Below are 13,587 nucleotides of genomic sequence, written 5' to 3' on the forward strand. Positions count from 1 at the left end.
ACCTTGATTTGACTTTCCAAATTGCAACCTCTTGGCTCTCTCATCAAGCTGATAAAGATCGGCTTTGATAATGTTCTTCAATGTTAATATCATCTATTTTAATGTCATCATATTGTGCATTGTCATCCAAATCGTCCATACACACTCAGTGGCCACTTTATTAGGTACACCTGCACGTTAATGCAAGTATCTAATCAGCCAATCATGTACCTGCAACCCAATGCATAAAAGCATTATGTACATGGTCAAGAGGTTCGGTTGCTCAGACCAAACATGAGAATGGGAAGGAAATGTGTTCTAAGTGACTTTGACTGTGGAAGAATTGTTGGTGCCAGACGAGTTGGTTTGAGAGTCTCAGAAAATGCTGATCTCCTGGGAATCCCATGCACATTGGTCTCCAGAGTTTACAGAGAATGGTGCAAAAACACAAAATTTCTGAGGGTGAGAATGCCTTGTTAATTAGAGAGGTCGGAGGAGAATGGCAAGACTGGTTCAAGCTGACCACGTTACAACAGAGGTGGAGAACAGCATCTCTGAACGCACAACACCGCAGCAGAAGACCACGGACATTCCTGTACACTCAGTGACCGCTTTATTAGGCACAGGAACTAGCAAATAAAGTGGCCCAGCACTGACCTCTGAGGCACGCCTCCAGCCTGAGAAATAACCATCCCCCACTGCCTACCGTCAGGCCAGTTCTGTGGACAACTAGCTGGAGCCCAGGCGACCTAACCTTCCAGAGCAGCCGACCCTGTAGAGCCTTACCGGACTCCACATACACCTGCATAACAGCAATATGTACGTCAGGCTGCCACTTATTGATCACATATCACCACCACTGTCCCCTCGGTACTTCAAAACCTGGTCCTCTACCACCTTCTCCAACTGGATCCTTGACTTCAGCAGATTGGAAATAACATCTCCTGGACTACCATCAACACCAGCGCCCCTCAAGGACGCATGCTGAGCCCTCTGCTCTACTCTCCTCACAGCCGTGACTCATCACTCATGGCGAATTTCCCCAGATGTACCGCGGAGAGGATTCAGACTGGTTGTATCACTGTCTGGTGTGGAGGGGCCACTGCACAGGATCGGAAAAAGCTGCCGAGGGTTGTAAACTCAGTCAGATCCACCACGGGCTCTATCCTCCCCATCATCGAGATCATCTTCAGTAAGCGATGCCTCAGAAAAGTGTGATGGACCTTCACCATCCAGGACAGGCCCTCTCCTCTTTGCTACCACTGGGAAGGAGGAACAGGAGGCTGGAGACACTCAACGTTTCGTCCCCTCTGCCGTCAGATTTCTGAATGGCCCATGAAGCCATGTGCACTACCCCACCATTTTCCTCCCTGTTTGCACTGCATCAGAATCAGAATCAGGTTTATTATCAACAGCATGCGTCGTGAAATTTGTTAATATAGCAGCAGCAGTTCAATGCAATACATATTATAGAAGAAAATAAATAGATGACAGGATACATATATTGAATAGATTAAAATCATGCAAACCCCCCCCCCCCCCAAGAAATATACATTAAAAAAGTGAGGCAGTGTTCACGGGTTCGATGTCCATTCAGGAATCGGACGGCAGAGGGGAAGAAGCTGATCCTGAATCGCTGTGTGTGTGCCTTCAGGCTTCTGTACCTCCTACCTGATGGTAACAGTGAAAATTATAATGTATAGCTGCATATATCCACTCACAGGGAAGGCTACGAGAGTAAACCCCAAGGGAAAAATCCGGAGCTGGAGTTCAGAAGGCAGTCTTACTTTGAGTTCAACGCTGACTGGCAACTCCTGCAACGCTGCTGGTGCCACTTTATCGGTCTCTGCTGTTCCTTTGGATTCATCAGATCTGTGGGGGGGGGGGGGGGTCGGTGTGCTATATGGGCAACAGCTTTCTCTCCATATCGTACTGCCCAGGCTTGCTTATCTAGACAGCTACGTCAACTCTGACCGACAGAGCCCTCTCTCAGAATTTGTAGTATATTTTATGTATTGCACTGAACTGCTGCCATAAAACACCATGACACATATCAGTAATAAAAAATCCAATTCTATTCTATAGACGTCTACCACCCTGCCCTCATTAAAACAAAACTCAAGCTCATCAGATCTGATCTCCCACACACAAAGCTGCGTTGACCACACCTAATCGACCCTTGTTTTCCAGATGCATCACCCAGCTTATCCCTCAGAGTTCTCCCCAGTACCTTACCAACCGCAGACATTAGGCCTACTGGTCCACAGGACCCAGGGTTTTCTTTGGCGCCCTTCTTAAATAAAGACACAACATTAGCCGCACTCCTGTCTCCTGACCCACGGCTATTGACACTGCATAGACCCTGTCTTGAACGTCTTGCCTGGCCTCCCCAGTAGTCTTGTATAAACCCACCAGGACCTGGAGATATATCTACCTTCATACATTAAGGCAGTTGGCACTTCCTCCACTGTAACACAGATTTCCCCGGGACCCCTCTGATTACCGTTCCTATACATCCTCATGATTTTCTCCACAGTAAAAGCAGAAGAGAAATATTTACCAAGTACTTTGCCTTATCTCCTGGGGCTCCACACATAGATGTACATTTTGATCTTTGATGGGCCCGACTTACTCTTTTGCCCTGAATATACTTAAGTCTCCGGATTTTCCTCGATTGCCCTCACCGAAGCTATCTCAAGTCCCCTTTGCCCCACTGGATTTCCTTCACATACACGTCCGTATCCCGTCCAGGACTCAGTCGACTCCAGCTAGCCGAACCTGGTGCACGCTGCCCTCTTTCTCCTGGCCTCAGTCTCCTTCGACATCCAGAGTCCCCCACGCCTACCAGCCTTGTCCTTCACCGGCACATGTGGACCTCGAGGTCTTGCTATCTCACTTTGCCTGCAAGAAACCTGCTCTGATCCAGCTCTGTGAGTTCCTGTCCCACCTCGCCCCAATCTCAGACATGAACCTGTGGACTAATCGGAGCACAGAACATACCGTGGAAAAGCAACAGGCCCTTTGGCCCGCAACGTTGTACTAGACCAATTGAATCAAATGGCCAACTAGACCTGCCAACACTATGTCCATATCCTCTTTCCGTTCTCCTCAAATTCATGTGGGGATCTAAACGTCTCCTAAAAGTGCCTAATGTATCTGCCTCTATCACCACCACCCCAGGCAGCATAATTCAGGAACTCACCACTCTTTGTGTGAAAAACTTGCCCTTCACATCTTCTTTCAAATTACCCCCTCACTTTGAATGCATGTCCTCTGGTATTAGACATTTCAACCTGGGAAAAACATACTGTCTGTCTACTCTATCTAGGCCTCTGATTATCATACAAATCTCTCTCAGATCTCCCCTCAGCCTCCACCACCCCAACCTCCAGTTGCAGCACATGCCCCCTCTAATCCAGACAACATCTTGGTAAGTCAATTCTCTACCATTTCCAAAGCCTTGGCTTTCTTCCTGCACACCAGACAATCGGCAGACGCTGGAAATCCAGAGCAACACACCCGAAATGCTGGAGGAACTCAGCAGGCCAGGCGCAGCATCTGGAAAAGAGTCGACGTTTTGGGCCAAGACCCTTTATCAAGACACCACTAGTGGGGCGACCAGAACTATTTACAAGTCTCCAGATGTGGCCCACGTAGAGTTTTGTAAAGCTGCAACATAACTTGCTGTCTGTTGAACTCAGTGCCTCGACTAGTGAAGGCAAGCATGCCATAAGCCTTCTTAACCACCCTATCAACCTGTGTAGCCACTTTCAGGGTGCTATGAACTTGGACCCCAAGATCCCACTGCTCATCAACACTGTTTAAGGGCCTTGAATCCTGTCCCTTTCTGCAGGCCAACAGGACGATGGCTGCTGTTCTAAAGAGCTCCCCCAATGCAGCTTGCCCCCCCCCCCCACTGACACCCATGCGCAGGTCGATCTGAGGGGGTGTGTGTGAGGAATGAGCTGCTGACAGAGGTGGTGGATACAGGCTTGTTTTCAACATTTAAGGCGAAGTTTGGATAGATACACAGATGGGAGGGAGTATGGTCCAGGCGCAGGTCGAAGAGACTGGAGATTAATACTTGCTACAGGCTAGCTGGACCAAAGTGCCTACTTCTGCACTGTAGCGTTCTATGACCTCTGCTGTCTCCCCAGTAGGGCACTCAATATATAGTACAACAAACCTTCCCTAAGCACACTTAACCAATTTCCACCTCCTCCCCTATCTGGACCTTTAGCACTCGGCAGCTTCAGTCCATTCACCTCCACACTGCCACGGCCACCCCAACCCCTTTCAAGGCTGATAGGTGATCCTTCCAGAACAGTGAACACAAGCAATTCCTGGCAGGAATGTCTGAGCAGTGAGATTTTATTTCAAACAATGAACACTGACATTAAGATTTAAGTACAACTTTGAGCCTTCTCTCTCTGTGCTGGCTGGCTCCTGACTGACAGACGCATCGACAGAGAGTCACACTGGGTCGGGGGAACTGAGAGATTCGGAGTCCTTCGGAATCCAAACTTGGCACGCTTGTCAGCTGGTGATGAGAGGCCCTTTCTGGGTCACCCCATCACTCAATATCTCACCAGTAGCCTCACCCAATACCTCACCACACCTCCTCTGGTCTCCTAGTAGTCCCAAACAGGGTGAAGTCAATCTATGATACGCTCCTCTGAGAGCCTGATCCCCCCATACCTTCCTGGCGGATCCTAGGCTTGAGCACTGTGACCCTGAGAATGAGAGGTCAGTCCATGACCCCCCCCCCCCACCCCACCACACCTTCCATCAGGATCCTGGCTTTGACCCCTGGGATCCCGAATTAAATCTCTGAAAACCGTCTTGGAACTTGGGACCCTGAGTGAGAGGTCAGTCTCTAGAAATCCTTCCAGACTCTCCATCTCTTGCTACCGAGTCCTGGGTTTGGAGAATGGAGTGGGTTGGAACCGCTACCTCCTCTGTCTGTGACCTCCAGCGAATCCTCGAAGGTCGGAGCTGGACTTCCACTGCGGGTTGGAAGACTCCGAGAAGGAATACATTCATTCTTCCCCCATCCCTCCCTCTCGACCGAACATCTTTCGGGATTCAAAACTGAGGGGGAGAACAAGAAATAGAAGCACGAGCAAAAAAAAACTGGGAAACAAATGTCAAACGCTCCCATTCGTCCGCCAACCGGGAACTCCTGACACACCACTCCGTGGCCCCCGTGCCTCGGTCAGGTTGAGAGGTGGCTGCTTTCCGCATGGTTTGATGGGAGGAGCAGGAAGCTTTCATCATAGCTTGATAAGTGGCGTCTCCGACCTCCGCTTGCAGATCCAGTAGTTAGCCCGTGCACACACGGCGTTGGCCCAGGCTCCGCCGCGTAGGAAGACACAGTTCTTGAACGCCTCCAGTTCGTAGTCAAAGTAACTGTCGGGATAATCTTTGTCCCAGAACCTAGGGAAAGGGAGGGAAGAGAGTCACGTAGATCTCTGACCGGCGAATCGCACCCAGGGTCGCCATTACCCCTCCACCCACTTGTTCCCCACCCCCGCAACCCAAGACAAGAGCCAGAAACTGAAGCGTAGGCACCGTATGTAAAGTTGCATAAAGTCTGTAGTTTGATGTCTCTGGGCCTGGACTCACTGGAGTTTAAATGAATGAGGGGGATCTCATTGTATGAGGAGTGTTTGAAGTCTCTGGGCCTGTACTCGCTGGAGTTTAGAAGAATGAGGGGGGATCTCATTGTATGAGGAGTGTTTGACGTCTCTGGGCCTGTACTCACTGGAGTTTAGAACAACAACCCAAATGTAGTCTGACCAATGCCTTATAAAGATAAGGCATTGGTCAGACTACATTTGGGTTGTTGTTCTAAGAAAGGATGTGCTGTCAATGGAGAGGATCCAGAGGAGATCCCGTGAATGAGGCAGCACAACGTAGTGGTTAGCACAACGCTTTACAGTACCACCAACCCGGGTTCAGATCCGGCCGCTGCCTGTGAGGAGTTTGTACACACACCCCATGACCGTGCGGGTTTCCTCTGGGTGCCACCATTGCTAGGGTAATTGGTCATTATAAATTGTCTTGTGATTAAACTCAGATTAATTTGTGGGATTACTTGGTGCTGTGGCTCTGTAAGTAAATGAAAGGGTTAAAATATGAGGCGAGTTTGATATCTCTGGGCTTGTACTCACTGGAGTTTAGAAGAACGAGGGGGGATGTCATTGTATGAGGAGTGTTTGATGTCTCTGGGCCTGTACTCACTGAAGTTTAGAAGAATGAGGGGGGATCTCATTGTATGAGGAGTGTTTGAATTCTCTGGGCCTGTACACACTGTAGTTTAGAAGCACGCAGGGGGGATCTCATTGTATGAGGAGTGTTTGATGTCTCTGGGCCTGTACTCACTGGAGTTTAGAAGAATGAGGGGAAATCTGATTGTATGAGGAGTGTTTGATATCTCTGGGCCTGTACTCACTGGAGTTTAGAAGAATGAGGGGGTATCTCATTGTATGAGGAGTGTTTGATGTCTCTGGGCCTGGACTCACTGGAGTTTAAATGAATGAGGGGGATCTCATTGTATGAGGAGTGTTTGAAGTCTCTGGGCCTGTACTCGCTGGAGTTTAGAAGAATGAGGGGGGATCTCATTGTATGAGGAGTGTTTGACGTCTCTGGGCCTGTACTCACTGGAGTTTAGAAGAATGAGCGGGGATCTCATTGTGTGAGGAGTGTTTGATGTTTCTGGGCCTGTACTCAGTGGAGTTTAGAAGAATGAGGGGGGATCTCATTGTATGAGTGTTTGACATCTCTGGGCCTGTACTCACTGGAGTTTAGATGAATGAGGGGGATCTCATTCTATGAGGAGTGTTTGATGTCTCTGGGCCTGTACTCACTGCAGTTTAGAAGAATGAGGGGGATCTCATTGTATGAGGAGTGTCTGATGTCTCTGGGCCTGTACTCACTGGAGTTTAGAAGAATGAGGAGGGATCTCATTGTATGAGGAGTGTTTGATGTCTCTGGGCCTGTACTCGCTGGAGTTTAGAAGAATGAGGGGGGATCTCATTGTATGAGGAGTGTTTGATGTCTCTGGTCCTGTACTCACTGGAGTTTAGAAGAATGAGCAGGGATCTCATTGTGTGAGGAGTGTTTGATGTTTCTGGGCCTGTACTCAGTGGAGTTTAGGAGAATGAGGGGGATCTCATGGTATGACGAGTGTTTGATGTCTCTTGGCCTGTACTCACTGGAGTTTAGAAGAATGAGGGGGGATCTCATTGTATGAGTGTTTGACATCTCTGGGCCTGTACTCACTGGAGTTTAGATGAATGAGGGGGATCTCATTCTATGAGGAGTGTTTGATGTCTCTGGGCCTGTACTCACTGGAGTTTAGATGAATGAGGGGGATCTCATTCTATGAGGAGTGTTTGATGTCTCTGGGCCTGTACTCACTGCAGTTTAGAAGAATGAGGGGGATCTCATTGTATGAGGAGTGTCTGATGTCTCTGGGCCTGTACTCACTGGAGTTTAGAAGAATGAGGGGGGATCTCATTGTATGAGGAGTGTTTGATGTCTCTGGGCCAGTACTCACTGGAGTTTAGAAGAATGAGGGGGAATCTCATTGTATGAGGAGTGTTTGATGTCTCTGGGCCTGTACTCACTGGAGTTTAGGAGAATGAGGGGGATCTCATGGTATGACGAGTGTTTGATGTCTCTGGGCCTGTACTCACTGGAGTTTAGAAGAACGAAGGGGGGATCTCATTGTATGAGGAGTGTTTGACGTCTCTGGGCCTGTACTCAATGGAGTTTAGAAGAATGAGCGGGGATCTCATTGTGTGAGGAGTGTTTGATGTTTCTGGGCCTGTACTCACTGGAGTTTAGAAGAATGAGGGGGTATCTCATTGTATGAGGAGTGTTTGATGTCTCTGGGCCTGGACTCACTGGAGTTTAAATGAATGAGGGGGATCTCATTGTATGAGGAGTGTTTGATGTCTCTGGGCCTGTACTCACTGGAGTTTAGAAGAATGAGGGGAACTCATTGTGTGAGGAGTGTTTGATGTCTCTGGGCCTGTACTCACTGGAGTTTAGAAGAATGAGGGGGGATCTCATTGTATGAGGAGTTTTTGACGTCTCTGGGCCTGTACTCACTGGAGTTCAGAAGAATGAGCGGGGATCTCATTGTGTGAGGAGTGTTTGATGTTTCTGGGCCTGTACTCACTGGAGTTTAGAAGAACGAAGGGGGGATCTCATTGTATGAGGAGTGTTTGATGTCTCTGGGCCTGTACTCACTGGAGTTTATAAGAATGAGGAGCGATCTCATTGTATGAGGAGTGGTTGATGTCTCTGGGCCTGTACTCACTGGAGTTTAGAAGAATGAGGAGGGATCTCATTGTATGAAGAGTGTTTGATGTTTCTGGGCCTGTACTCACTGGAGTTTAGAAGAATGTGGGGGGATCTCATTGTATGAGGAGTGTTTGATATCTCTGGGCCTGTACTCACTGGAGTTTAAATGAATGAGGGGAATCTCTTTGTATGAGGAGTGTTTGATGTCTCTGGGCTTGTACTCACTGGAGTTTAGATGAATGAAGGAGGGATCTCATTGTATGAGGAGTGTTTAATGTCTCTGGGCCTGTACTCACTGGAGTTTAGAAGAATGAGGGGGGGATCTCATTGTATGAGGAGTGTTTGATGTCTGGGCCTGTACTCACTGGAGTTTAGAAGAACGAAGGGGGGATCTCATTGTATGAGGAGAGTTTGATGTCTCCCGGCCTGTACTCACTGGAGTTTAGAAGAATGAGGGGAATCTCATTGTATGAGGAGTGTTTGACGTCCCTGGGCCTGTACTCACTGGAGTTTAGAAGAATGAGCGGGATCTCATTGTATGAGGAGTGTTTGATGTCTCTGGGCCTGTACTCACTGGAGTTTAGAGGAATGAAGGGGGATCTCATTGTATGAGGAGTGTTTGATGTCTCTGGGCCTGTACTCACTGGAGTTTAGAAGAATGAGGGGGGATCTCATTGTATGAGGAGTGTTTGATGTCTCTGGGCCTGTACTCACTGGAGTTTAGAAGAATGAGGGGAATCTCATTGTATGAGGAGTGTTTGATGTCTCTGGGCCTGTACTCACTGGAGTTTAGAAGAATGAGCAGGATCTCATTGTATGAGGAGTGTTTGATGTCTCTGGGCCTGTACTCACTGGAGTTTAGAGGAATGAAGGGGGATCTCATTGTATGAGGAGTGTTTGATGTCTCTGGGCCTGTACTCACTGGAGTTTAGAAGAATGAGGGGGGATCTCATTGTATGAGGAGTGTTTGATGTCTCTGGGCCTGTACTCACTGGAGTTTAGAAGAATGAGGGGAATCTCATTATATGAGGAGTGTTTGACTTCTCTGGGCCTGTACTCACTGGAGTTTAGAAGAATGAGGGGGGATCTCATTGTATGAGGAGTGTTTGATGTCTCTGGGCCTGTACTCACTGGAGTTTAGAAGAATGAGGTGGAGATCTTACTGAAATGAATCGTATTAAAATAAGCAACTAGAGTGGACGTAGAGAGGATGTTTCCTATAGTAGGGGAGTCTAGGACCAGAGAGCTGAGCCTCAGAATAGAAGGGGGTCTTTTTAGAACAGCGATGATGAGCAATGGCTTTAACAACAGGGTGGTGGATTGGTGGAACCCATTGCCCCAGATGGCTGGGCAGGTCAAATCTATGTTTAGAACACTGAACTTAGACCATTGTGCATACGACATGTCCCTTCGGCCCTTGATGTTGTGCTATCCTACACTAGGCAGGCTGGCCAGCACAATCCTTGCTGATTTGATTTGTCGCTAATACCACTGTGTGTTTCGATGTACATGTGACAAATGAAGCTCGTCTCTCTACTCTAAAATCAATTTAGCCTTCCCTCCCATGTAGCTCTCCATTTTCCCATTGTATTTTTCTCATCTCTCCACTTAAAGCAGACGTCGTTCAGTTTTTGGTTAGTATGGGTGTCAAAGGTCACGGGAAGAAGGCAGGAAAATGCGCTAATCAGTCATGATTGAATGCCAGAACCATCTCACATTCTGCTCCTGTGCTTTACAATCACGTGAAATCATAGAGGAGGTGATTGTGGAAAACTATGTGTATACCTGTCTGGATACGCCCCTTTGCTGACTGCTCCTGTGGCTCCTCCCACAGACCCCTGTATAAAGGCGATTGGAGGCACTGCTCTTCCCTCAGTCTCCAAGATGTTGTGGTCACTTTTGCTGCTAATAAAAGCCCATCGTTCGCCTCCCATCTCTGAGAGTTATTGATGGTGCATCAGTGATCCTAATGAAGGGTCTTTGCGAGTTCCTCCAGTGTTTTATGTGCTTGTCATGGAGGGAGTGGTCAATAACTCTACTGGGTATTTTTTTATTGAAGAGCAGATAGGGAGACAGATTCTGGAAAGGTGTAATAATGACAAGGTTATTGTGAAGGAAGATTTTAATTTCCCAAATATCAATTGGCATCTCCCAAGAGCAAGAGGTTTAGATGGGGTGGATTTTGTTAGGTGTGTTCAGGAAGGTTTTTTGACACAGTATATAGATAAGCCTACAAGAGGAGAGGCTGTACTTGATCTGGTATTAAGAAATGAACCTGGTCAGGTGTCAGGTCTCTCAGTGGGAGAGCATTTTGGAGATAGTGGTCATAATTCTATCTCCTTGACCATAGCATTGGAGAGGGCTAGGAACAGACAAGTTCGGAAAGCATTTAATTGGAATAAGGTGAAATATGAGGCTATCAGGCAGGAACTTGGAAGCATAAACTGGGAACAGATGTTCTCAGGGAAATGTACAGCAGAAATGTGGCAAATGTTCAGGGGATATTTGAGAGGTGTTCTTCAAAGGTATGTTCCAATGAGACAGGGAAAGGATGGTAGGGTACAGGAACCATGGTGTACAAAGGCTGTTGAAAATCTAGTCAAGAAGAAAAGAAAAGCTTACAAAAGCTTCAAAAATGAAGAGAGCCAGAAGGGGCCATGAGAAGGCCTTGCCAGGCAGGATTAAGAAAAACCCCAAGGCATTCTACAAGTATGTGAAGAGCAAGAGGATAAGATATAGAGAATAGGACCAATCAAGTGTGACAGTGGAAAAGTGTGTATGGAAATGGAGAAGATAGTAGTGGTACTTAATGAGTAGTTTGCTTCAGTATTCACTACAGAAAAGGTGATTGAAGGGATGACTTACAGCGGATTGAAAAGCTTGAGCATGTAGATATTAAGGAAGAGGATGTGCTGGAGCTTGGAAAGCATCAAGTTGGATAAGTCACCGGGACTGAACGCTATATACCCCAGGCTACTGTGGGAGGTGAGGGAGATTGCTGAGGCCCTGGCAATGATCTTTGCATCATCAATGGGGACGAGAGAGGTTCCAGAGGACTGGAGGGTTGCAGATGTTGTTCCTTTATTCAAGAAAGGGAGTAGTGATAGCCCAGGAAATTATAGACCAGTGAGTCTTACTTCAGTGGTTGGTAATTTGATGGAGAAGATCCTGAGAGGCAGGATTTATGAACATTTGGAGAGGCATAGTGTGATCATATAAGTGTGAGGTGGTTCATTTTGGGAGGTCAAATATGATGGCAGAATATAACATTAATGGTAAGACTCTTGGCAGTGTGGAGGAGCAGAGGGATGTTGGGGTCGAAGTCCATAGGACACTCAAAGCTGCTGTGCAACTTGACTCTGTGGTTAAGAAGGCATACGGTGCATTGGCCTTCATCAATCATGGGATTGAGTTTAGGAGCCAAGTGGTAATGTTGCAGCTATATAGGCCCCTGGTCAGACCCCACTTGGAGTACTGTGCTCAGTTCTGGTCGCCTCACTACGGGAAGGATGTGGAAACCATAGAAAGGGTGCAGAAGAGATTTACAAGGATGTTTCCTGGATTGGGGAGCATGCCTTATGAAAATAGGTTGAGTGAACTCGGCCTTTTCTCCTCGGAGTGACGGAGGTTGAGAGGTGACCTGATAGAGGAGTGTAAGATAATGAAAGGCATTGATCGTGTGGATAGTCAGAGGCCTTTTCCCAGGGCTGGACTGGCTAACATGAGAGGGCACAGTTGTAAGGTGCTTGGAAGTAGGTGCAGAGGAGATGTCAGGGGTAAGTTTTTTACTCAGAGAGTGGTGATTGTGTGGAATGGGCTGCCAGCAACGGAGGTGGAAGCGGATACGATAGAGTCTTTTCAGAGACTCCTGGATAGGTACGTGGAGCTTAGAAAAATAGAGGGCTATGGGTAATCCTAGGTAATCTTTAAAGTAAGTACATGTTGGACACTGCATTGTGGGCCGTTGGGCCTGTACTGTACTGTAGGTTCTCTATGTTTCTATGTTTAATTGTAAGGATTTCAGCCACTCCAAGGGAGAGTGCACTCAGGTATGTTGAATTCCTGCCCTGCCCTCCCACAACACAGGATCAGGCCCTTCAGCCTGACGGGCTGGTGCCAGCACTTATCCCTGAATGTATGCGATAGAGCTTCACCACAGACCCTAGCTACCTGTCACCTTCAGTGCTGTCTCAGTGGAGTTTGCAAGTTCTCCTATGGTTGCTAGGTGTACTGTAGAATAAGTTTGAAAGTGGAGATAGGGTCCTCAAGACACTGGCCATAAGCTTTATAACTCAGGACGCTGATTACTGGAGTTGGGATGTTACACTGAAGTTGTACAAGACGTTGGTGAGGCCAAATTTGGGGTACTGTCTGCAGTCCTGGTCACCGACCTACAGGAGAGTTATCTATAAGCTTGAAAGAGTGCAGAGTAAATTTACAAGGATGATGCCAGGACTTGCAGAGCAGAGCTGAAGAGAAAATTTGAATAGAACATAGAACAGTAGAGGCCCTTCAGCCCAGGATACTGTGCTGACCCCTAGGCCTTTATTCCTTAGGGTGCAGGAGGGTGAGGTGAGATCCTACAGAGAGATACACAATTTTGAGGGGTAAGTATGGAGAGAATGAAAGCAGTCTTCCCCCTTCCCGGGTGAGGTGAGATCCTACAGAGAGATACACAATTTTGAGGGGTAAGTATGGAGAGAATGAAAGCAGTCTTCCCCCCTCCCGGGTGAGGTGAGATCCTACAGAGAGATACACAATTTTGAGGGGTAAGTATGGAGAGAATGAAAGCAGTCTTCCCCCCTCCCGGGTGAGGTGAGATCCTACAGAGAGATACACAATCTTGAGGGGTAAGTATGGAGAGAATGAAAGCAGTCTTCCCCCCTCCCGGGTGAGGTGAGATCCTACAGAGAGATACACAATTTTGAGGGGTAAGTATGGAGAGAATGAAAGCAGTCTTCCCCCCTCCCGGGTGAGCGGTGACAGGGTTAGGATGAAAAAGTGATGTATATTCAAGGGGAATCTGAGGGGCTTCACTCAGAGGGTGTGGCGACTGTGGAAGCGGTAGATGTGGGCTCGGTTGAAGAGAAGTTTGGATGGGGACGCGGGTGGTCCGGGTGCAGGCAGATGCGACGAGGCAGGAGATCGCGTCAGAATGGACTAGATGGGTCGAAGGGCCTGTTTCTATCCTGTACGACTATGAGTGTTCCCCACCCTGGTGGTCTGGTTTACTCTCACATCCCGAGTTTGAGCCGGTCGGTGGGTTAACTGGCCTCCGGTGCGTTGGGTGAGTGG

General features: G+C 47.9%; 1 protein-coding gene across 1 annotated transcript in view; it reads right to left on the bottom strand.

Moving 5' to 3' along the window:
* Positions 1–4,971: 4,971 nt before the first annotated feature.
* The window catches only part of LOC132389144 (asialoglycoprotein receptor 2-like), a 61,818-nt gene continuing 53,202 nt past the window's right edge, over positions 4,972–13,587 (bottom strand). The window contains exon 6 of the mRNA XM_059961599.1: positions 4,972–5,415. Within this exon, the coding sequence (XP_059817582.1) occupies positions 5,253–5,415 (163 nt within the window). The 3' untranslated portion in view covers positions 4,972–5,252. The remainder of the gene's footprint in view (positions 5,416–13,587) is intronic.

Source organism: Hypanus sabinus, unplaced genomic scaffold (genome assembly GCF_030144855.1).
Source record: "Hypanus sabinus isolate sHypSab1 unplaced genomic scaffold, sHypSab1.hap1 scaffold_483, whole genome shotgun sequence".
NCBI classification, from domain to species: Eukaryota; Metazoa; Chordata; class Chondrichthyes; order Myliobatiformes; family Dasyatidae; genus Hypanus; species Hypanus sabinus.